This window comes from Myxocyprinus asiaticus, chromosome 9 (assembly GCF_019703515.2).
Source record: "Myxocyprinus asiaticus isolate MX2 ecotype Aquarium Trade chromosome 9, UBuf_Myxa_2, whole genome shotgun sequence".
NCBI lineage: Eukaryota > Metazoa > Chordata > Actinopteri > Cypriniformes > Catostomidae > Myxocyprinus > Myxocyprinus asiaticus.
Genome location: NC_059352.1, coordinates 35,147,259 through 35,171,258, shown reverse-complemented (window position 1 = coordinate 35,171,258; position 24,000 = coordinate 35,147,259). Strand labels below are relative to the sequence as shown.

Genomic DNA, 24,000 nt, shown 5'->3' with positions numbered 1-24,000 from the left:
CAAATGTGAATTTGGCAAAGCAACAATCACTTACTTAGGAAAAGAGGTAGGTCGGGGTCAAGTTCGTCCTACTGAGGAAAAAGTATCAGCCATAGTCAACTTTCCCATTCCTACTACAAGGCGGCAACTCAGTAGGTTCTTGGGAATGGCAGGATACTACAGATGCTTCTGCAGAATTTTCTCCTCTATAGTTTCACCACTTAACTCTCTCCTTTGACCATCTCAAAAATATGTATGGGATAAGGAATGTCAGGCTGCATTCGAAAATGTAAAGGCTTTACTTTGCAGTTCTTCTGTTCTCTCTGCTTCAGATTTCTCCAGACCTTTTAAACTGGAAGTGGATGCCAGTGCAACAGGTGCTGGTGCTGTACTCCTACAGGAGGATAATGATGGTCTTGACCACCTAGTGTGCTTCTTTTTAAGAAAGTTTACATCATAAATTAAATATTCCACAATTAAAAAGAAAGCACTAGCGTGGTTAATGTCTTTGCAATTTTTTGAAGTTTATATTGTATCCACAGCTTTTTACAGACCATAATCCATTTACGTTCTTGTCTAGGATGAACAATCAAAATCAGTGACTAATGCATTGGGTGTTATTGGTTCAAGATTTTAATCTTGAGATTTGTCATAAGGCAGGCAACAAAAATGTGATTTCGGATATCCCTTTTTCGAGAGTAGGTTGTAATGTAAAACCTATCAGGTTTATTCTTGTTGGTGGGGGTGTTACATCCCTGCCTGGGTTGGCAGTGTGTATTGATTTTTTCATTTGAGTCTCTCCCTCTCACTCCCTCTTCTGGTATGATTAGAATATGAAACACACACTAATGGGCTAAATTAAGTGGGTTGGGTTAATTAGTACTCACTGGTGTTGGAGGATACTAAGAGGCCTATATGAACCCTCAGTTTGTGGCTTTGCAGGAAAGGGAATAGGAGAGTTTGAGTGTGGGAAAAATACCTTTCTGTTATTATCTTGAGCGTAATTTTGTGTGTTAAGTATATTGAAGAGTAGAGTTTGATTATGAAGTGAAAATAAGTGAGTGTGTGTAAAAAGAGATTTAGACAAATTGGGAAAAAGAGATTTGTTTTTGTTTTAGGGGACTGGTTTATTTGTATTTTTTTTTAAAAAGAGGAAGAGAAAGCTCTTGAATTTTTTTCTTTTGGGATTTTCTTTTGTAAATTCAGTGGGCTTGTGCATGTAGGAGAGCTGTTTGTCTCTCTTGCTAAGTAAAATTTTAGATTGGCACTCTAAGCTCTTCTCAAGCCCTGTCTGGAAGAGTCTTCCATTTTGTTTTGAAAGACTCCTGAATTTTAGTTGGAACCTTTTACATACATAAACACACTTTCTGTTTCACAATCAGAACTTCCACCACTACTTTGACTATCTCATACCCAACCAGTATACAGGTGCATCTCAATAAATTAGAATGTCGTGGAAAAGTTCATTTATTTCAGTAATTCAACTCAAATTGTGAAACTCGTGTATTAAATAAATTCAATGCACACAGACTGAAGTAGTTTAAGTCTTTGGTTCTTTTAATTGTGATGATTTTGGCTCACATTTAACAAAAATCCACCAATTCACTATCTCAAAAAATTAGAATATGGTGACATGCCAATCAGCTAATCAACTCAAAACACCTGCAAAGGTTTCCTGAGCCTTCAAAATGGTCTCTCAGTTTGGTTCACTAGGCTACACAATCTGCTGATCTGACAGTTGTCCAGAAGACAATCATTGACACCCTTCACAAGGAGGGTAAGCCACAAACATTCATTGCCAAAGAAGCTGGCTGTTCACAGAGTGCTGTATCCAAGCATGTTAACAAAGTTGAGTGGAAGGAAAAAGTGTGGAAGAAAAAGATGCACAACCAACCGAGAGAACCGCAGCCTTATGAGGATTGTCAAGCAAAATCGATTCAAGAATTTGGGTGAACTTCACAAGGAATGGACTGAGGCTGGGGTCAAGGCATCAAGAGCCACCACACACAGACATGTCAAGGAATTTGGCTACAGTTGTCGTATTCCTCTTGTTAAGCCACTCCTGAACCACAGACAATGTCAGAGGCCTGGGCTAAGGAGAAGAAGAACTGGACTGTTGCCCAGTGGTCCAAAGTCCTCTTTTCAGATGAGAGCAAGTTTTGTATTTCATTTGGAAACCAAGGTCCTAGAGTCTGGAGGAAGGGTGGAGAAGCTCATAGCCCAAGTTGCTTGAAGTCCAGTGTTAAGTTTCCACAGTCTGTGATGATTTGGGGTGCAATGTCATCTGCTGGTGTTGGTCCATTGTGTTTTTTGAAAACCAAAGTCACTGCACCCGTTTACCAAGAAATTTTGGAGCACTTCATGCTTCCTTTTGCTGACCAGCTTTTTAAAGATGCTGATTTCATTTTCCAGTAGGATTTGGCACCTGCCCACACTGCCAAAAGCACCAAAAGTTGGTTAAATGACCATGGTGTTGGTGTGCTTGACTGGCCAGCAAACTCACCAGACCTGAACCCCATAGAGAATCTATGGGGTATTGTCAAGAGGAAAATGAGAAACAAGAGACCAAAAAATGCAGATGAGCTGAAGGCCACTGTCAAAGAAACCTGGGCTTCCATACCACCTCAGCAGTGCCACAAACTGATCACCTCCATGCCACGCCGAATTGAGGCAGTAATTAAAGCAAAAGGAGCCCCTACCAAGTATTGAGTACATATACAGTAAATGAACATACTTTCCTGAAGGCCAACAATTCACTAAAAATGTTTTTTTTATTGGTCTTATGATGTATTCTAATTTTTTGAGAGAGTGAATTGGTGGGTTTTTGTTAAATGTGAGCCAAAATCATCACAATTAAAAGAACAAAAGACTTAAACTACTTCAGTCTGTGTGCACTGAATTTATTTAATACACGAGTTTCACAATTTGAGTTGAATTACTGAAATAAATGAACTTTTCCACGACATTCTAATTTATTGAGATGCACCTGTAAGTCACACCTCCTCTCCCCCTAAATGAACCTGACCACCTGAGGGGATTGTAACACCAGATTTGTATTTACTGAAGGAAATACCAGTACTTACAAGGCAGCAAAAGAATAGAGTTAGGTAAGCTTAGGTTTTAGGCTTTAGTTTTGCATAGATGAGGCGCTTTGCCATTGTCATAACACTGAGCATGCATTTTGTTTTCAGTCGACTCCACAAGAATCAACACCAAGTCTGTGTGCAGTGTAAAAATGGCTATAAATGAAAAAAATATATTGAAGGATCACAATTCAGTATGCAAATAGATTTAGAAAATAAAGAGCACACCTAATCCTTAAATTATCTACAACAGACAGTTTAATGGGAGTCTATATTTTAAGCAGTTTGGGCTAAATTAATTGCAGAAATGTAACACGTTTGGGGTTTAGAACAAACCATAACAAGAATCTGAGGAATATTAATACAGTGCTACCTTGCAAATACTGTAATGAGAAAAAATCAGCAGTGATAACACATGTAAGCATCACAGCACTCTCTCTTCTCACCATTCTCATCCCATTTGTTCATCTAGTTCAGGTCAGAGGTCAGGATGCAAGAGAGCGCAGATATTCTCTTGAACGGATGTCCGCCTGTATACAGATACAAAGCGAGATTAAATTGTAGCTGAGTCTCCAACTGCTTATAATAAAGAATCTAAATGTATCCCCCTTAGTTGGCTGTTTACACTAGAATGTTTCCCCGCACTTGTGTGTTGGCTACAAAAGAGCTATTGAACATTTCAACTGTTAATGCCCAGTAAAATATATACAGTTCATTGAACACACAATAGCCCCAAAAACAAAGTAAAATCATAATGAAACAAAACAATTCATGCAACAGCAAAAATGTAAAAAGTTAACATAAAAAAATATAAAGCCATTGTTTTTCCAAAAAAAAATATATATATTTTAATATAACTAAAATACTGAACACAGTTGAACCTTTAAGTTAAAATCTGCCTTTATTACAGTATAAAGTGGACTCTTGCCTGATTGTATACCAGTGTTGTTTTATTGTATTCACAGCTAAAAATATGATTATACTGGGATTTTAGTTTGTAGTACACAATTCACAAATTATTCATATTTAAGAGGATTTTAAACTAGGAACTAGGAGTTTGAAGCCAACATACAAAACCTGTTAGAGAAAATACACATTTGCGCAACTGATCTTTTGACTCAAAACTTAAGTTACTGAGATATAGCCTTTGTAAGATCTTTGTGAGAATGGGACAACTTGCAATTGTCTCCCCTATTCTAAAATAAATTTTAAAACTATGAACAATGGTATTTTTAAATATTGTACCGGTGTGTAATTTAGTAATGTACTACTCTTTTCCAATTTAAATACATTTATTTAAACTGCAAGTTCTTCTCAGAGTATTTTTGAAGAAAGCTGGTCAGGCATATGCCTTCAATCTAATCAGCCTGCTCACAATGCTCATGGGACGAGTATGCCTGTTCACTTTATATAACACACACCACCAATCCAAAAACTGCATGAGAATATGAACAAGCCAGTCAGTTAAAATTATAGTCAGTTTGGTTTTAATCAAATTTTTTTTTTTAACTCAACGTTGTACAAAGAAGTGTGTGTGTGTGTGTTCGTGTGTTAATGAGTAAGGGTTCATCCCTATAGGGCGACTTCTCTTGCTGACAGGGTCCGCCACAGGCAAGCTCTCATTCTGCCAGCATATGACTAATCTCAGCGTGAACTAAAAAATGTGGCTCCACTCTTCAAACTTAATCCTTTAATAATCAAACACTGATGGGCCACTGAACACACACTCAGTGAAAAGAAGGAACTAATAAAATGGAATAAAAAGCAAGGCTCATCGGCTTTCTGATGAGCAGATTTATTAATCTATGGATGACTGGATGATTGAAACAAAGGACATCACTTAAAAACATTCATACAAACACCAGACCACTGGACATTGTTGCCCCATAAAAAAGTTTCATCCCTGCCACTCATTTCCAGTCATGATACCCAGTAACATGGTGTAATAAAAAAAAACGAAATAAAACTAAACTAAAAGTCTAAAGTTTTAAAATTGAAAGTGTAAAACTTTGCCTCAGCCAGTCATCGGACAAAATCTCTTACATGAAATTCATTTGAGAATAAGCATACATTTTGATCAAAAGTGACTTAAATGTAAACTAATTTTTTTAAAGTCACTTCCACTAACACCAAGGGGCATGGATGCATCATCACTCAAATGCAATAGTTGTCGGTTGCCGATGCCATTGTAAAAATTCACTAATCACAGTCAGTCATTAATTTAGTCCATAAGTTAAAAGGCTCATTTAAGATGCCAAACACCTCGTCTTAAAGTAGATGAGAGTAGGTGCTGCAGTCAGAGGAGGAGTTAAATAAGTGGTCAAATCAGACAGTTCTCACTTCTCAGGCACCTACGAGGTCAAATTCTGTTGCTTTTAAAGGAAAATTAATATGATATCACCCAATGAACCTGTTGTTTAATTCCAAAAACATGTACTAAATAAATAATAATAGTCTCTTGTATTTATTGTTTATTATGTGCATTACAGAAAAGACAAATCTGTCACTGGCACTGCAGCTGTCATTTGCTCCATGCTGCATATCCTATAAATATCCTTCCTATGAAGGTAAAATAATGCCTAAATGATTTGAATGCACAGAGTAAGATTTGTAAAAATGTAAATTAAGTTTCAGCTGTGCTCAAAAGTTTGCATACCCTGGCAGAAATTAAGAAATTTTGGCATTGATTTTGAAAATATGACTGATCATGCAAAAAAACTGTTTTTTATTTAAGGATAGTGATCATATGAAGCCATTTATTATCACATAGTTGTTTGGCTCCTTTTTAAAACATAATGGTGATTAATTATAACCATAATAACCACACTGTCTTTTTCCAGAGCAGCCTGTATTTCTCCTCAAGTTACCTGTGGGTTTTTCTTTGTATCCCGAACAATTTTTCTGGCTGTTGTGGCTGAAATATTTCTTGGTCTACCTACTCTTGGTATCAAGAGATCCCCAAATGTTCCACTTTTTAATAAGTGATTGAACAGTACTGACTGGCATTTTCGAGGCTTTGGATATCTTTTTATTTCCTTTTCCATCTTTATAAAGTTCCATTACCTTGTTACACAGGTCTTTTGACAGTTCTTTTCTGCTACCCATGGCTCAGTATCTAGCCTGCTCAGTGCATCCACGTGAGAGCTAACAAACTATTGACTATTTATACACAGACACTAATTGCAATTTAAAAAGCCACAGGTGTGGGAAATTAACCTTTAATTGCCATTTAAACCTGTGTGTGTCACCTTGTGTGTCTGTAACAAGGCCAAACATTCAAGGGTATGTAAACTTTTGATCAGGGCCATTTGGGTGATTTCTGTTATCATTATGATTTAAAAAGGAGCCAAACAACTATGTGATAATAAATGGCTTCATATGATCACTATCCTTCTATAAAAGGATGCATGATCAGTCATAGTTTCAAAATCAATGCCAAAATTTCACAATTTCTGCCAGGGTATGCAAACTTTTGAGCACAACTGTACAAGCACTATAGAAAAATTTGCATGCACAGAGTAAGATTTGTGTAAGCATAAATCAAATGACAAGCATAAAAATAAATTGCATGCGCACAGAACCTTTTGTAAAGTTGTAAATCAAGTTGCAAGCATAAGAAACAAATATTAGCAATACTTTAATGCTTTGCATAAGTGTAATTCATGTGTTGTGAATCTGTAATTGCATATTAACACAAAGTAAATGTGGCCTGTATTCTTCTGACTTCCTTTTTTTCGCGCTTACAATTTTGGCTCTGTTTTTGCGCCTAAACATGGCCAAAAACATTGCAAACTTGCAATCAGTGATATGCAAGCAAAGAAAGGGTTTAAAGAACAGCAAAACAGATTGACCATGTAGAATCAGTCTGTATGTGTAGAATAAACTACTGCAAACATGTAAATGACTTGTGTTTGTGGCATAAACATTTTCCAGAAATAATCCGATATACACTGTTCCATTAAATTTACGAATCATATTCTTTAAGGTCTGATTAAATCGTTCAACCAAGCCGTCCGTTTGGGATTGGTAAACGCTGGTACTAATCGCTTAAATCCACAATAATTCGTATAGTTCACATAGTGTGCATGACATAAACGTAGTGCCCTCAATCAGTGAGGATTTCTTTCGGAATCCACACTCGGGAGATAATCCTGAAAAGTGCCTCCGCAACACTTTGAAATGTTGCACAGAGGCACCGCTTCTGGATATCGCGTTGCGTAGTCCAACCAGACCAACGTCCCAACCTCCATGGCGGGTCATCAGTCCTGAAAGTGCCCAGGTTCCCCTCAGTTCCAGCAGACCGGCCCAGACTTCACGCCCACACCTGCGGCAGCGGATTCACCAGCCTGTGGGGGAGAGCGGATAGCGATAGGGGAAACTGTTGGGTTGAAAGATCCATGGGACCGGGGAACCGGTTTTGGGGTCGTAATTCCCCATTTACAGGGAATAGGAACAGGACGGGGGGAGAGAGAGGGAGGAGAGAGAGAGAGAAAGATAAGAAGAGGGCTCGCCAACCCCCGGATGCACCGCCATATGGTCCTCTGTCAGCTGGACCGCCTCATCCAGCAAGGCCAGGCGGTGGCACTGGACCCATTCCGCCGTCCCTTTCGGTAGTTGGTTGATAAACTGCTCCAATACCACCAGATTGACTACTGCCACGGAGTCACATTCTGCTGCCAGCAGCCACTGCCAGCAGGAGTCACAGAGCTGTCGGGCAAAGGCAAACGGGCAGCCGAGCTCGCCAAGCGTCAGGGAGCGGATGTGCTGGCAGTGCTGCTCTGCGCTGTGGCTGACCCGTTGCAAGATGGTTCGCTTCAAGTCCTGGTACCCCAGGAGGTTGGCGAATGTTAGTTGTTGGGCTGCCAGTTGAGCTTCTCCCAACAGCAGCGGCAGCAGCCAGACCACCCACTGGGACTCTGGCCATCCAGCTGCTTCCGCCGCACACTCAAATAGCTCCACGAATGCCTCCGGGTCATCCTCTGGTCCCATCTTAGCGAGCATGAAGTGGGTCATGGCTGGGGCAGCGGCCAAGGTCGCGTCGGTAGAATCCCCCTGGGGTATCAAGCACCGCAGCACCTGCCGGTCCTCCGCTTGAGCTTGAAGGATGACCTGGAATCGCTGCTCCTGTTCCTGGTGCAGCTCAAGCAGAGCCTGATGTTGCGTTTGGTGGATGCTAGCGAGGGTCTTGATAAGATCGGCGAAGTGCGAGGACTCCATGACGGCATATCTTCCTCCCAATTCCTGGGTTTCAACAGCACTGTGATAAATCTCTAGCTCTCTTTGAAGGTGGAACCTGGAACCTTTATTAGCACACTTTTCAGCGTAACACCACGGTCTACTTTTCGGCATAACATAAATGAATGCACACATGAACACTGTTGCGTGCATCTCTCTTCCTCTCCCGGCAGTCTGGACTGGACTTTTATCCCTCTCCAGCTCTCACTGCAACACAAAACAGCTGTAATTTCCCACAGGTGTCAATAGCTTGTTTGCACATGAAGTCACGTCACTGCGTTGCTGTGGCGCGAAATGCAGATGAAGGGCAGGAAGTGATTTTCTACATAGGAAGCACTATCACAAACTCAAAATGCCTAAGTTTTGCATCATTTACTGTTGCTCAAATTGATCAAACCGAGAAACCACAAGGATCTTTTATCGTGTACCAAAAGTTGTTGTTCATAAGGGGGGGGAAATGCAAGAAATTGACTGAAAATGCCGGAAAAAATGGCTTGTAAACCTGCGTCTGCAGTCGGGAGGAGCCGAGTCGGATAATGCTTGTATGTGCAGTGACCACTTCGTCAAAGGTAAGTTATTACAACTTATGTGGCTATGTTTATGTTCATGTAACGTTAGCTGTTTCTGTACTTTGTAAATTTAAAGTAATTGTTTTTTCTTTTCTTTGTTTGAGTTTGTACCCCTGTAACTGAACAAAAATACATAACGTTAGCAAAGCGAACACCAGCTTCAATGGAAAAAAAACTGCCCCTACATGAGAACAGGATTCTGACAATCTGAGAAAAGAATAGAACAGACATTTCTTTATTAACCACAAATGGAATATTGTATTTTGCATAGTTCATCTGTGGGTGTGCACTGGTGATATATTTAAAACAACAGATAGTACAAGCAACACCACACTAACTCTTAACAGTTACACAAAATACAGGTGAACATAAATAACTTACCCTGCCATGCAACTGCAATTAGCTGCAATGATTTCTCTGTCTTGTTTCGTGATGATCCATGTCTTTAGTGGCGTTTCGGCGGACCTTTGAGAGTGGTTAACCTAATAATGTAAACAACCGTAACGCTAACGTCGAGAGGCGCAGCAGCGTTGAATGTTTGTTGTTTGGTTAATCCACAGGACAAAAAAGAAATGCCACTCACCCGGGCGAAAACCAAACAACAGTCATTGTGGAGCACCTTGGTACCGAGGTCGTTGACCCAACCACTAACAAAAAAGTTACTTTTGTATGGTTTCATTTGTTTTTTGGAGTAGAAGGATGTCTGGAGGACAAGGTAGTTGCTTATATCTACCGCCTCGATGGCAGGCAAGTATTTCAATTCAGTTGAAAAATTGCTCCTCTTCATAACATATGGATCACGTCCAACATATGCTGTGATTTTCTGTATATACCTTTCTCTCATAATAGCATCTAAACTAGTACAGTACGGACTTTCCTCCATCTCGTCCATTCTGCTTTTCACTTCCTGCCCTCCATCTTAATTTCACGCATCATCAGAATCACGTGACTGCAAACAAGCTATCCTTACTGCTCTTTCTCTCCCGGCCCTGCTCTCCACAGATATCGCTCTGTCATGCCCCCATCTCCACAATAGATTACCAAGGTGGCTGACATGACCGCCAATGACTTCTATCATGAGAAAAGAAAACAAAGACAGGTATGTAGCCAACGTATTAGAAACTAAAAGGCATTTACGCATGGGACCCGACAAGTCTTTTTAGGCGTAATGTATACACACGTAGGCTATTATGCCTACGTATATTTGTTGTGTTGAATAAAATTTAATTGCAAATTCAATGCCAGAGTTTGTGTATGAAGCTAAAATTTAAATATAGAGTTGAATTTAATGTGGTTTTGAATTCAGTTGTTTTTTGGTAAAACACTAAGTAACATTCACTTCATGCTCACACCGAATATTGATTTAGCTTTTTTATGTTTACTGGACTTTGTATGACATTAAGTGATAAAAGAAAACTATTTATGTCATTATTTTTGAAGACTTCCTCACTATGTGACATTTTTCACAAGTGTCTAAAAATGTTGCACAGTATTGTATATAAATTAAAATTCAACAGAAGGACAATTCTGTTAAATTCATTACTCAGTATTATAATCCTCCAAGTTTTCTGCAGTCTTACAAGTGCTCAGTGAAATGTTCTTTGGTTGGTTTTTGAAATTCCATAATGATTGCAAACTGACACTGCTGCTCAAGAACATATAAAATATTTATATCTTTGCTGGTACCTGCTGCAAAATGCAGAGATTTTCATGCACAAGCACCCGTGAGAGAGCTGCTTTCCGCGAATGCCACATATGCTCTCGATTGAGCTTAACTTGTATTGAAAATGGGATATTCAACCATGCAGAGTGTCCGACGCAATACTGACGCGTTTACTTGTTTGATTCACAGAAAATTAAGTGCTATCTAAATTGATTTCAGCGGCTTGTAATGCACAAATTGTTTGCATGCGCTGCGCTAGTCTGCTGACTAGCGTAGTTTCATCACACTTCAATAGTGTTAGCTTACCATTTAAGTAATAACAATATTTGTCTGAGCTTTTAACCCCGTACACCCCAAAGCGTGATCTCCGCTCCTCTAAATCTGGTCTTTTATATGTTCCTAAGACTCATTTACGCTCTATGGGTGACAGGGCCTTCTCTTTTTATGATATGAAACTATGGAACTCTCTACCCTCAGAACTTAGAGAAGTTCAGTCTTTTATATCTTAAAACTTATTTTTTCCAGGAGGCTTTTATTTGATCCTATTGTTTTAAATTAATTTATTATTATCATTTTATTTATGTGTTTTATATTTTTATTTTATTTTATGTTTTATCATTAGCTGTTTCGAGATGCATGTTTATTCTATTTGTATTAAGCTCTGTATTTGTTTCTTTTCTATGTAAAGCGCCTTGGGATTCCTCTTTAAAGGCGCTATATAAAATAAAGTTTATTATTATTATTAACTACTACATAAAACACGCTGCGTGATTATGAGGAACGATTATATAAAGAGGTACTGTAGAATGGCATGCAGGTGTGAGGGACTTAAATAAAAATAAAATATATAAATATGTAGTGAACAATGGAGAAGATGGCATTTCAGGAGCCACAGTTTATGGCAGGGCCACTCTCTAACTGTCATGGCAAAGAAAAGTTACCAATTTTGACTGGATCATGGTGTACCAACACAAACAAATGCCAAGCAGCCATCAGATAAACTGATAAAACCTGCTCAGATAACTGCCAGATGCCTCTTATGGGGCAGGAATGAAGACCCCAGATCCACATCCCCATTGAAAGGGACTTCTCACTGGATCACAGGTGGTTTCTTGGTGCCAAAATCCTTTGGCACATCTTGACTCCCATCCTAAGGTTTAAGCTAAGATGGCCATAAAAAGTCCTTAGGACCTCCAGATGCAGCATGTTAATTAACTACCTATGTGGCAGCAGTGACTGAAACAAAGAGAGGCCACAAAGACAAATTTATCCATAGATATGCTTGAAATCCTTAAAATGGACATCAAGTACAACATATCCACTTCATGTTCATTCTCAGAACTGTTTGAGTTAATTGCAATTGTTTGATCAACACAATATTAAGCTATAAATGAACGCCTTGTTAATATTGAATCTTTTAGCACAATCTTTGGACTCAGAACAATGGCAAGAGTATTTTGGAAGTTGTTTGGAACATGATCAATGCATAGGTAAAACCTTACAGACACTGATGTGACTGTGAACTTTAGACTATGCAAATGAGTTCCTGAGAAGGAAGGCTGGGCTACACAATTGTGTGCCACCTTTTGATGTGACACTAGTCAAAAAGAACGCTAAAACAGGAAGTCCAACACAAGAAAGGGATAAAAGTACCCTCTCAATGGACACACCCTGTTCCGAGTTTCCAGTCCTGCAAGGAAGGGGGAACTAACAGAATAACACCCCAAGTTCTGAGTCTCTGGTCGTGAGGTAGGAGACAGAAACAGATATAACAAATTTCTGAGTCTCCCTGCCAGAGTGAGAGAGAAAGAGAAACAGATCATCTTAGTTCTGAGTTAACAGCTCCAAAAAGCAAGGAACAACAGATAAAACAAAGTTCAGAATCCCCATACCAGGGAAACATCAACAGAAACACCAGTGATAAGGTTAAACTCTCATGAGCAAACCCTCCCTTCAAGTTTCTTGCATCTGCATGCTCCAGATTAAGGAACTTCTGTATAAACATCAGGGCTTCATCTGCATGTTCCAGATTGTAAGGAATCTCTCGGTCTCCAGGAGATCAGCATTACTCAGCGCTTCCTGTTCAAGTTGTTGAAACATAATCCAGCTCCTTTCCCACAGACGTGCGGACCAGCATAACCAGTGGAAGACATCGCTATCACTGAGCTCATCACTCGATCAAGCAGAATATAAACATCACTGTCCAAACCTCTTTCCAGAGACAGTGGCATTAGTGTACAGGTGCATCTCAATAAATTAGAATGTCGTGGAAAAGTTCATTTATTTCAGTAATTCAACTCAAATTGTGAAACTCGTGTATCACTCGATCAAGCAGAATGTAAACATCACTGTCCAAACCTCTTTCCAGAGACAGTGGCATTAGTGTACAGGTGCATCTCAATAAATTAGAATGTCGTGGAAAAGTTCATTTATTTCAGTAATTCAACTCAAATTGTGAAACTCGTGTATAAATTCAATGCACACAGACTGAAGTAGTTTAAGTCTTTGGTTCTTTTAATTGTGATGATTTTGGCTCACATTTAACAAAAACCCACCAATTCACTATCTCAAAAAATTAGAATACATCATAAGACCAATAAAAAAAACATTTTTAGAGAATTGTTGGCCTTCTGGAAAGTATGTTCATTTACTGTATATGTACTCAATACTTGGTAGGGGCTCCTTTTGCTTTAATTACTGCCTCAATTCGGCGTGGCATGGAGGTGATCAGTTTGTGGCACTGCTGAGGTGGTATGGAAGCCCAGGTTTCTTTGACAGTGGCCTTCAGCTCATCTGCATTTTTTGGTCTCTTGTTTCTCATTTTCCTCTTGACAATACCCCATAGATTCTCTATGGGGTTCAGGTCTGGTGAGTTTGCTGGCCAGTCAAGCACACCAACACCATGGTCATTTAACTGACTTTTGGTGCTTTTGGCAGTGTGGGCAGGTGCCAAATCCTACTGGAAAATGAAATCAGCATCTTTAAAAAGCTGGTCAGCAGAAGGAAGCCTGAAGTGCTCCAAAATTTCTTGGTAAATGGGTGCAGTGACATTGGTTTTCAAAAAACACAATGGACCAACACCAGCAGATGACATTGCACCCCAAATCATCACAGACTGTGGAAACTTAACACTGGACTTCAAGCAACTTGGGCTATGAGCTTCTCCACCCTTCCTCCAGACTCTAGGACCTTGGTTTCCAAATGAAATACAAAACTTGCTCTCATCTGAAAAGAGGACTTTGGACCACTGGGCAACAGTCCAGTTCTTCTTCTCCTTAGCCCAGGTAAGATGCCTCTGATGTTGTCTGTGGTTCAGGAGTGGCTTGACAAGAGGAATACGACAACTGTAGCCAAATTCCTTGACATGTCTGTGTGTGGTGGCTCTTGATGCCTTGACCCCAGCCTCAGTCCATTTCTTGTGAAGTTCACCCAGACTCTTGAATCGATTTTGCTTGACAATCATAAGGCTGCGGTTCTCTCGGTTGGTTGTGCATCTTTTTCTTCCACACTCTTTCCTTCCACTCAACTTTCTGTTAACATGCTTGGATACAGCACTCTGTGAACAGCCAGCTTCTTTGGCAATGAATGTTTGTGGCTTACCCTCCTTGTGAAGGGTATCAATGATTGTCGTCTGGACAACTGTCAGATCAGCAGTCTTCCCCATGATTGTGTAGCCTAGTGAACCAAACTGAGAGACCATTTTGAAGGCTCAGGAAACATTTGCAGGTGTTTTGAGTTGATTAGCTGATTGGCATGTCACCATATTCTAATTTTTTGAGATAGTGAATTGGTGGGTTTTTGTTAAATGTGAGCCAAAATCATCACAATTAAAAGAACCAAAGACTTAAACTACTTCAGTCTGTGTGCATTGAATTTATTTAATACACGAGTTTCACAATTTGAGTTGAATTACTGAAATAAATGAACTTTTCCACGACATTCTAATTTATTGAGATGCACCTGTATATTATCAGCTTATGATTATCTAATGTTATTTGGATTGCATTACCTGTGTATCAAATGTCTAGTAAATAATCTTTGAGTTATTTGTTTAATTACATATAAGGTCTTTACCTTATTAGTTTACAGAGAAACAGCAGCTTATATTACCATAAGATAATAGCCATACTCTGCCATAGCTACATCCAACTCAACCACTTGAATCTTTAGATCCTATGCACTTTCTTTTCTTATCCATTCATAGTCTCCTTTAGCATATTAGTACCATTTAGTAGTTGCTGTTATTCTTGTTTGTCTTTTTTAAATAAAATAAATTTTATTACAACTGTGTATTCCTTGTGTTGATAATACAGTAGGAGGCTCTAAAGGTTAGGCAGAATTTCACAAAATCCTTCTGCTTGTTCAGATGACCAACTCCCTCCAATTTACTTATTTATAATTTACTGAATCATTCTTATACTGTTAAGGTGAAAATCCTCAGCTGGTGCCCTGAGGTAAATGAAGGGAGGGGCCATCTGACATTCATACACACACACACATGCACGCATGCACATACACCATGAGTGATGTGTGATCAAAAATAACCACATACTTAGGTGTCTTGTGTGAAGCCCACTACATAATTTGTTGGCAGTGTGATTATCACTACATTTTAAACAGTGCACCGTGTGAGGCTTACTACAAATAAATAAATAAAATGCATACTCCTTCTCGCTGTTGCTCGTGTGCAAGTGATTACCCCTCCGTGTGCCACCATTGGCACACGTACCATAGGTTGCAGACCCCTGCTTTAGTCTCTAGTCTATGTATAAGTGTCAGGGGGAAAAGCAATAAATCATTGAAATGTCAACAGAACACAAGAAATGTGTTGGAGGACATAACTATAAAAAGGAATTGATTGTTGTCTTCATGCACTTATAGCATATGCTTTTGTTCTGAAAATTTGAAGTTTGTTCAGCAGGATACTAATTAAGAGATATTCATATGAAATGCAACAGAGGTATGTTTGTGTTACATTTTTATTGCCACATTGTTTTTCTTAGTTGTGAAGGTTAAAATAAGCTTAAAATATTGATGTAATGCATAACTGTTAAGTTTATAGTTGCAATTTTAATTCAGGTTCATGAACAGATTCACTCGGACTTGAATCGGACATGTCCTGTTATGGACTCAGACTTGATTGGTTAAAGACTCAGACTTAACTAGAACTCGACTAAGGTGGACTCTAACCCAACACTACTAACTAATCTAGCCAAACTGTCCAATAAACTGCCTCTGTTGTTTTAAAACTACAGGTATATGCAAATCTTGCATCCCTGGAAAAATTAGAGCAGAAGTCAGAGGTGAAAGCCAGTCCGTCTGTGAGTGTTCCTGAAAATCTGTCATTCAGTTAGGCACTCTAAAGGGACCGAAAGTCATAAACTTTCAATAAGAGCTGCCATCATTTGAGACGACAAGTGCAACAATGACGGTGTGTTTGGCGACATGACACAGATGAACAGTGTTTAAATGTATGCAAATGTTGCCGCAATACAAGTGACTACCAATGGGAGTGAAGACAGAGATCTGCTTCATGTCAGATGCTATAGCCGAGTGTATGCAAGATGGAGATGTTAATAGTAACTGTGAGCAATTTCCCTATTCTGTTTTATTTGTCCCTACCCAGATACTGGGATATAAGAAAAAATTATACATGGAAACCAATGTCAGTAATCATGGGCATTCCATGTGAGTTTGATTCATGCATTGTTAATAGTTCATCTTGTTCAAACAATTCACCTCCAGAATTTTAATTTTAGTAGCAAGGAAACAGATGACATCTTATTTTATGTATTTATTTATTTGCATTTTTTTGCATTTATGGTCAGGCATTCAATAGCTATGGCTATTGATAACGTTAGGCAGGCATTATGCAAATGTGTTACATAGTGACATAGCTAAGTCAGGAAGTAATGGCTGGACTGCAAAGCAGGCGTTTCAGGCAGTTCAGGAGCAGTGTTTTCTGTGAGAGAGAGTAACTCCCTTTGGTGTGGACTTTGCACTTTGTAACAGCTACATTACACACTAAAGAGAAGGTAAAATCCCAAAAAACATAATAGGGCCTATTGTGTGAGGGTGTGTGAGAACTATTTATTAGTGTCTACGAATGCATGACATTTTGGTTCATGATTTTGGTTTATGTACTCAGTTGTGACGGCAGGTGTGTGTACCTGTCGTATTGGTTCAGGTACTCTGTAAAGGCAGCAGGTGTGCGTGAGTTTGACTGCTGTATCCAGACTGATTCGATGTCCCACCGAAACATACACAGGTTTGGTGCTTCTTTGGGAACTGCGGAGAGCCTGAACAAACCCACAACAGAAGCACATTCACTCACTCATACATTTAGTTCTAAATAAATAATCTACCATGCGTAGATTTATTCATCCTGAAAAAAAAAACAAACAAAAAAAATGTGCAGCTAAAAGTATGAAAAAGTTTTGTTACACATTGTCATTATTTAATGTTCTATGATGTACTATGACACAAAATGATCAGTTTATATGGCCACTTTATAATCTGGTCTGTTTTTAAGAAAGAGCTGTAACAGTGTCATGCTCATACGAAGAAATAAGGTTGAAGAGGTTTAAGTGGGCTGTGTCCGAAACCAAAGGCAACTACCTCACTGCTCAGTTTCAGAGAGGTTTTGGACACTTTTTAACTAGTCGAGCAGGGACACCAGCTGGACCAGCAAACCAGCTAAGGCTGGTTTAAATGGTTTTTCTTTATTTTTTTCTTAGCAGGGAATGCACAGGATTGTGGTAGGCATTTATGCTGCCTTAAAAAGTTATGCTGCCTTTAAAAAGCGACCACGTAAAGGCATCTTAGTAGACAGGATGTTATACTAGATTTTGACATGCCTTCATGCTTTCCTACTTCTGTACACTGCCTGAGAAGGCAGCTTTTTTAGGTTTCAGACACAACCTAGATTTGCAGTTGGATAGATTAGGGGAACATCTGAAAAGGCTCCTCCTCCTATTTTTTTATCAGGTGTAGTTTATCTTAGATCAGTTTGATATATCTCCCAACTCACCTTGCCTAGAACTTTCCCTGAGGCTGTGGCCAGAGGAAAACTATCCCCACTCTTCTGCAGAGTGTTGATCTGTGAAAGAAAGATGATTTCATGAGAAACAAGGAAGGTTATGATGAAGTTATGATGACACCAAACTGTTTTACGCTTTATGTTTGAGATCTTGGACCAATGAGATTCCACTGTGCGTGGGGCTACTCAGCACTACACCACAGAAAAACACACAAAATTTATGACAGATTATTCAGATTTACACGGAAGAGCTTTTTTTGCTTGTTGCTTTAACATGTCATGCCCTAGCCAGATTGCATGCTGCAGTCTCAAACATACACAATATTTCGTAGACTATATAGAGCATCCAGAGTGTACTATGTTGCATCTGGTTAGGAAGCAGTGCTTTTCTCTACATAATCTACGTAATTATACATGAACATCAAATATGTTCTGATTGGTTGTGATTGTGTCACATCAAGCAGAAGTTTCTCGTTCAATGTGAAAAGGCAAAGTACTTGTCACTGAAAACTTGTCACATTGAGCCCAGTTAACACTGCTGGAGGCCTAAACACAACTCCCAAATGACATCTGTCTTTAGAGTCATTTCACACGATAGTACTACATTACACAGCCTGTGCATCACATGTGGTCATAAGCAGAAAGATTTTTACAGTTCTACCTCCTGTCATGCTGCTCATGAATACACATATGTGCTCCTGTGTGAAACAAGCCATTGCTGGAGCCTGTCACCAGATTTCAAATCAAATCAAATCAAATCCCTTTATTGTCACTCAACCATATACACAAGTGCAACAGTGGGTGAAAGTCTTGGGTGCGGTTCCAAGCAACATAGCAGTATGACAATTTCAATAAAAATCTGATTTACACATAACACAGTTTACACATCTGTTACACAACACAATATACAATATAAACCTAATAATATACAGTATACACAAAATAAGAAGACTGTATACAAAAAAAATAAAATATACAATATACAGTATACACAAAATAAGACTGTGTATAATAAAAATACACTGTATTTGTATATACAGATACAAATACAGTGTATCCCCCCATGTAATCAGTGGAAATAAATATGAAGTGTTGTGTTGACATTCAGCTGTCGGATGATAGTCAGTTGCCAGTGTGTTATTAAGTGAAGTATAAAATGTGGGTCCAGTCTGAGGCTAATAATGTGCGGTGCTGATATACAGTGCATCTGGAAAGTATTCACAGCGCTTCACTTTTTCCACATTTTGTTATGTTACAGCCTTATTCCAAAATGGATTAAATTCATTATTTTCCTCAAAATTCTACAGACAATACTCCATAATGACAACGTGAAAGAAGTTTGTATGAAATCTTGCAAATTTATTAAAAATAAAAAACGAAAAAAATCACATGTACATAAGTATTCACAGCCTTTGCTCAATACTTTGTTGAAGCACCTTTGGAACCAATTACAGCCTCAAGTCTTTTTGAGTATGATGTTACAAGCTTGGCACATCTATTTTTGGGCATTTTCTCCCATTCTTCTTTGCAGGACCTCTCAAGCTCCATCAGGTTGGATGGGGAGTGTCGGTGCACAGCCATTTTCAGATCTCTCCAGAGATGATCAATCGGGTTCAAGTCTGGGCTCTGGCTGGGCCACTCAAGGACATTCACAGAGTTGTCCCATAGCCACTCCTTTGTTATCTTGGCTGTGTGCTTAGGGTCGTTGTCCTGTTGGAAGATGAACCTTCGCCCCAGTCTGAGGTCCAGAGCACTCTGGAGCAGGTTTTCATCAAGGATGTCTCTGTACATTGCTGCATTCATCTTTCCCTTGATCCTAACTAGTCTCCCAGTTCCTGCCGCTGAAAAACATCCCCACAGCATGATACTGCCACCACCATGCTTCACTGTAGGGATGGTATTGGCCAGGTGATGAGCGGTGCCTGGTTTCCTCCAGACATGATGCTTGCCATTCAGGCCAAAGAGTTCAATCTTTGTTTCTCATGGTCTGAGAGTCCTTTAGGTGCCTTTTGGCAAACTCCAGGTGGGCTGTCATGTGCCTTTTACTGAGGAGTGGCTTCCGTCTGGCCACTCTACCATACAGGCCTGATTGGTGGAGTGCTGCAGAGATGGTTGTCCTTCTGGAAGGTTCTCCTGTCTCCACAGAGAAACGCTGGAGCTCTGTCAGAGTGACCATCGGGTACTTGGTCACCTCCCTGACTAAGGCCCTTCTCGCCCGATTGCTCAGTTTGGCCGGGCGGCCAGCTCTAGGAAGAGTCCTGGTGGTTCCAATCTTCTTCCATTTACGGATGATGGAGGCCACTGTGCTCATTGGGACCTTCAATGCTGCAGAAATTTTTCTGTACCCTTCCCCAGATCTGTGCCTCGATACAATCCTGTCTCGGAGGTCTACAGACAATTCCTTGGACTTCATGGCTTGGTTTGTGCTCTGACATGCACTGTTAACTGTGGGACCTTATATAGACAGGTGTGTGCCTTTTACAAATCATGTCCAATCAACTGAATTTACCACAGGTGGACTAGAAACATCTCAAGGATGATCAGTGGAAACAGGATGCACCTGAGCTCAATTTTGAGTGTCATGGCAAAGGCTGTGTATACTTATGTACATGAGATTTTTTTCGTTTTTTATTTTTAATAAATTTGCAAAGATCTCAAACAAACTTCTTTCACGTTGTCATTATGGAGTATTGTTTGTAGAATTTTGAGGAAAATAATGAATTTAATCCATTTTGGAATAAGGCTGCAACATAACAAAATGTGGAAAAAGTGAAGCGCTGTGAATACTTTCCGGATGCACCGTATGTATCGTGAGCGATCAAGAGTAAAAAAAAATAAATAAAATATTCTCCACCAGTAAAGGTATATTTGCTCCCAGGCCCTGGAAAGCTTTTGAACATAGACCTGGACTGACAAAGACAAGCATCGTCTCTGCAGAAGCGCCCTATACACTCATATAACACATTTACAGCAACAGCACTTTTCCAGGAAATGCTCATCTCCAGCATTATTACACCAGGACAGGAACAGATGAGTCTCTGCCTATTCCCCTCAGAGTAACAACAAAGAGAGACTTCCATAGAAATGAAGGATTAAGGCTCAATAAATCACTTATCTGGTTTTAGAAACAGAACTAAGGTGGATCCTGTTACATGCACATACGATTTTAATCTGAAAGATTCAATTAGTGAACAGAATCAGATATGGGTCCTATTTCTGGTGTCTGGTGAAATATTAAGTAAGGATATACAGTTGCTATAAAAAGTCTACACACCCCTATTAAAACTGCAGGTTTTTGAGACGTAAAAGATGAATCCAAGATAAATCATGTCAAATCTTTTTCCACCTTTAACCCTCTGGGGTCGACGGACACGCCTGCTGGATTTTTTCCTCATAACAGCGGAAACAACTTAAAATACTCCGTAATTTTTGGGCACACAAATAAGTGTAAGACATCAGAGACAATAAAGGGTCTACTTTTATTTGTGTACACTCACAATAACAATAAAACCTTGTGCTTTTATAAAATAAAGAAAACAAACAGGGTGCCTTTTAGCCGTCTCTGTCTCCGTGAGCATCTTTCTGAAACACATCACAAAAATGAACTGAATCTCCGCGAATATTTATCACACAAACATGAAATATATGTCTAAAGAAAGCTTAAAATGTCTACTTTTAAATAAAACAATTCAAATTTAAAACACATATTCTCCTGCAATGTAATCTGTATGAAACAAAGCGATGTACAGTTTCTCCGGGCTCAGCTAATTATCCCTAATGTGATCCCACCCACCAGCAGAGCGCGCTATTCATACAGTAATGTGCTGAGGTGATCAATGCAAATGGTAAACGCCCCCAACAGTGCCTTAAAAAGTATCAAGTTCATTAAATTTTCTGCTCGTTTGGAAGATGGCATGCTACACAGGTGAGGAAGCACCTAGATAGTGATGAAGAGTTCACATTTTCCTCAGAAGAAGAGCAGAAATCCGACGATGAACGTTTGAAGAGCGACTTGATCCAGCCGAGGATACAATTTCGGATGAGTAAGTCATTTAGTTTTACTTACATATTAGTTGGCATGCTATTTTATATAAACATGGACATATTTTACTACTTGGACTATTTCCAGACTTGCCAGCCAGTATTCAAAGTATTGAAATTTGAAATATGTCCTAATAGGCAAGTTTTAGTTACATTTAAATGTTGTTTCGGCTAAAGCAGGTATTTAAATTGTATGCTGTATGATATAAATATATTATGTAATATGATATAAAAATAATATGAATGTTTAGATTATATTTTAACTGGTGTTTATGCTGCCTCATTATCATCAACGAAGCTTGTGCTTGCAAATATCTGTTTGGGTGTAAATGTGTAAAATGTGCTGTAAATATGCCCATATTAGAAAATCAGCATATTAGAATGATTTCTGAAGGAATATGTGACACTGAAGACTGCAGTAAATGATGCTTAAAATTCAGCTTTGATCACAGGAATAAATTGCATTTCACAATATCACTGTTTTTGCTGTATTTTCGATCAAATAAATGCAGCCTTGGTGAGCAGAAGGGACTTCTTTTAAAAACATAAAAAAATCTTACAGATCTAAAAACTTTTAAACGGTAGTGTAGGTCTAAAGTTTTTAAGTCTTTATGTAAAGAAAATGTATAGTCAGATTACTTCTATTAACTTAAACTTGATTTTGTGAATACGCTACAAACAATACATTCAATCATTAAGTCTCCTTACATTCATGGGGGAGGGGTCTTTGTCTCCTCAGGTGTGAATCGCATCAATATTCATGATCATTCACCCCTCCTCGCATATGGCCTTTCTAACACTAAAAGTGTCTTACAAAAGTTAAATGACTATATTGTTTTTGATCAGTTCTGAGTGATCAGGATGGGTTTCACATCATGTCTGTAGCAAAAACTCTAGGCTACAAGATCCAGTTCTCAAAAGTCTTGTGAACAAATGTTTAGCATGTGATATTTGGCCTTATTTCAGTGACTTAAAATTTTTGTTTTTTCAAAAAACCACGCATAAACATTTTCTCAAAAATACAAACATGTACATACATGTTGCTCACATATTACTGTAGCCAAATTTGTGCTGAATACATTGTTATCAGACTTCAGCCATTAATATGTTTTTAAGCAACTGAAAAAAGCACAAATGTCAAGGCATGTCAAAACTTACTACAAGCCAGTAGTAAGGACTGTAAGCCAGTAGTAAGGACTGTAAAGAGATGGACCAATGAAGCAGAGCGGGAACTAAAAGCCTGCTTCGATTGCATGGATTGGAGTGTATTTGAGGCTGCAGACACCAATCTGGACGAGCTAACAGATACTGTATCATCATATATCAGTTTCTGTGAGGATATGTGCATTCCTACTAGGACTTATTTAAAGTTCAACAACGACAAACCATGGTTTACAGCAGAGCTCAGGCAGCTTCGTCAGGCCAAAGAGGTTGCTTACAGGGGTGGGGATAAAGTCTTATACAATCAGGCCAGGAACACACTGAACAAGAAAATCTGAGTGGCTAAAAGAAGATACTCTTAGAAGCTGAAAAACAAGTTTTCAGCTAACGACCCTGCATCAGTGTGGAGTGGCATGAAACAATTCACAAATTATAGGACTCCTACCCCCAACCTTGTGGTGGACCAACAACTGGCTGACGACCTGAATGTGTCCTACTGCAGATTTGCAGACTTCACACAAACACCAACACCTCCTGCAACCCCCCCTCCTGCTACTCAACCTGCACTTAAGATCTGTGAAGATGATGTGAGCGGGGTCTTTCGGAAACAAAAGATGAGGAAAGCTTCAGGCCCAGATGGCTTCGATCCAGCGTGTCTTCGATCCTGTGCTAACCAGCTGGCCCCCATCTTCGCACAGATCTTTAATAGACCACTGGAGCAGTGTGAAGTCCCATGCTGCTTCAAACACTCAATCATTATTCCTGTCCCAAAGAAACCAAAAATCACAGGACTTAATGACTACAGACCTGTCGCCCTGACGTCTGTGGTCATGAATCATTTGAGAGACTGGTGTTGGCCCACCTGAAGAACATCATTGGACCCTTTCTAGATCCCCTTCAATTTGCTTATCGAGCAAACAGGTCTGTGGATGATGCAGTCAACATGGGATTACTGACGGACAGGCAGCAGCTTGTGAGACAGGGGAAACTCACTTCCAGCACCTGTACGATCAGCACTGGTGCACACCATCTGAGATGACGATGGGTCTGCATACAGAAGGGTGGTTGAACAGCTGGCTGTCTGGTGCAGTCAAAACAACCTTGAGCTGAACACGCTCAAAACGGTGGAGATGATTGTGGACTTTAGGAGGAACACCCCAACACTGACCCCCCTCACCATTCTAAACAGCACTATGGCAGCAGTGGAGTCATTCAGGTTCCTGGGCACTA

At 39.4% G+C, this 24,000-nt stretch overlaps 1 protein-coding gene across 6 annotated transcripts in view; it reads right to left on the bottom strand.

Annotated features, from left to right (window-relative positions):
- Positions 1 to 24,000, bottom strand: part of LOC127446055 (endonuclease V-like) — a 146,251-nt gene that overhangs the window by 13,404 nt on the left and 108,847 nt on the right. For 5 of the 6 annotated variants that reach the window (XM_051706688.1, XM_051706691.1, XM_051706693.1 and 2 more), the window contains 2 exons: positions 17,560 to 17,628; positions 16,700 to 16,828 (listed from right to left, as the gene is read on the bottom strand). In XM_051706688.1, the coding sequence (XP_051562648.1) occupies positions 16,700 to 16,828; positions 17,560 to 17,628 (198 nt within the window). Of the gene's footprint in view, positions 1 to 3,508; positions 3,593 to 16,699; positions 16,829 to 17,559; positions 17,629 to 24,000 lie in introns of all 6 variants that reach the window. The other variant, XM_051706692.1, reaches the window with a different exon arrangement.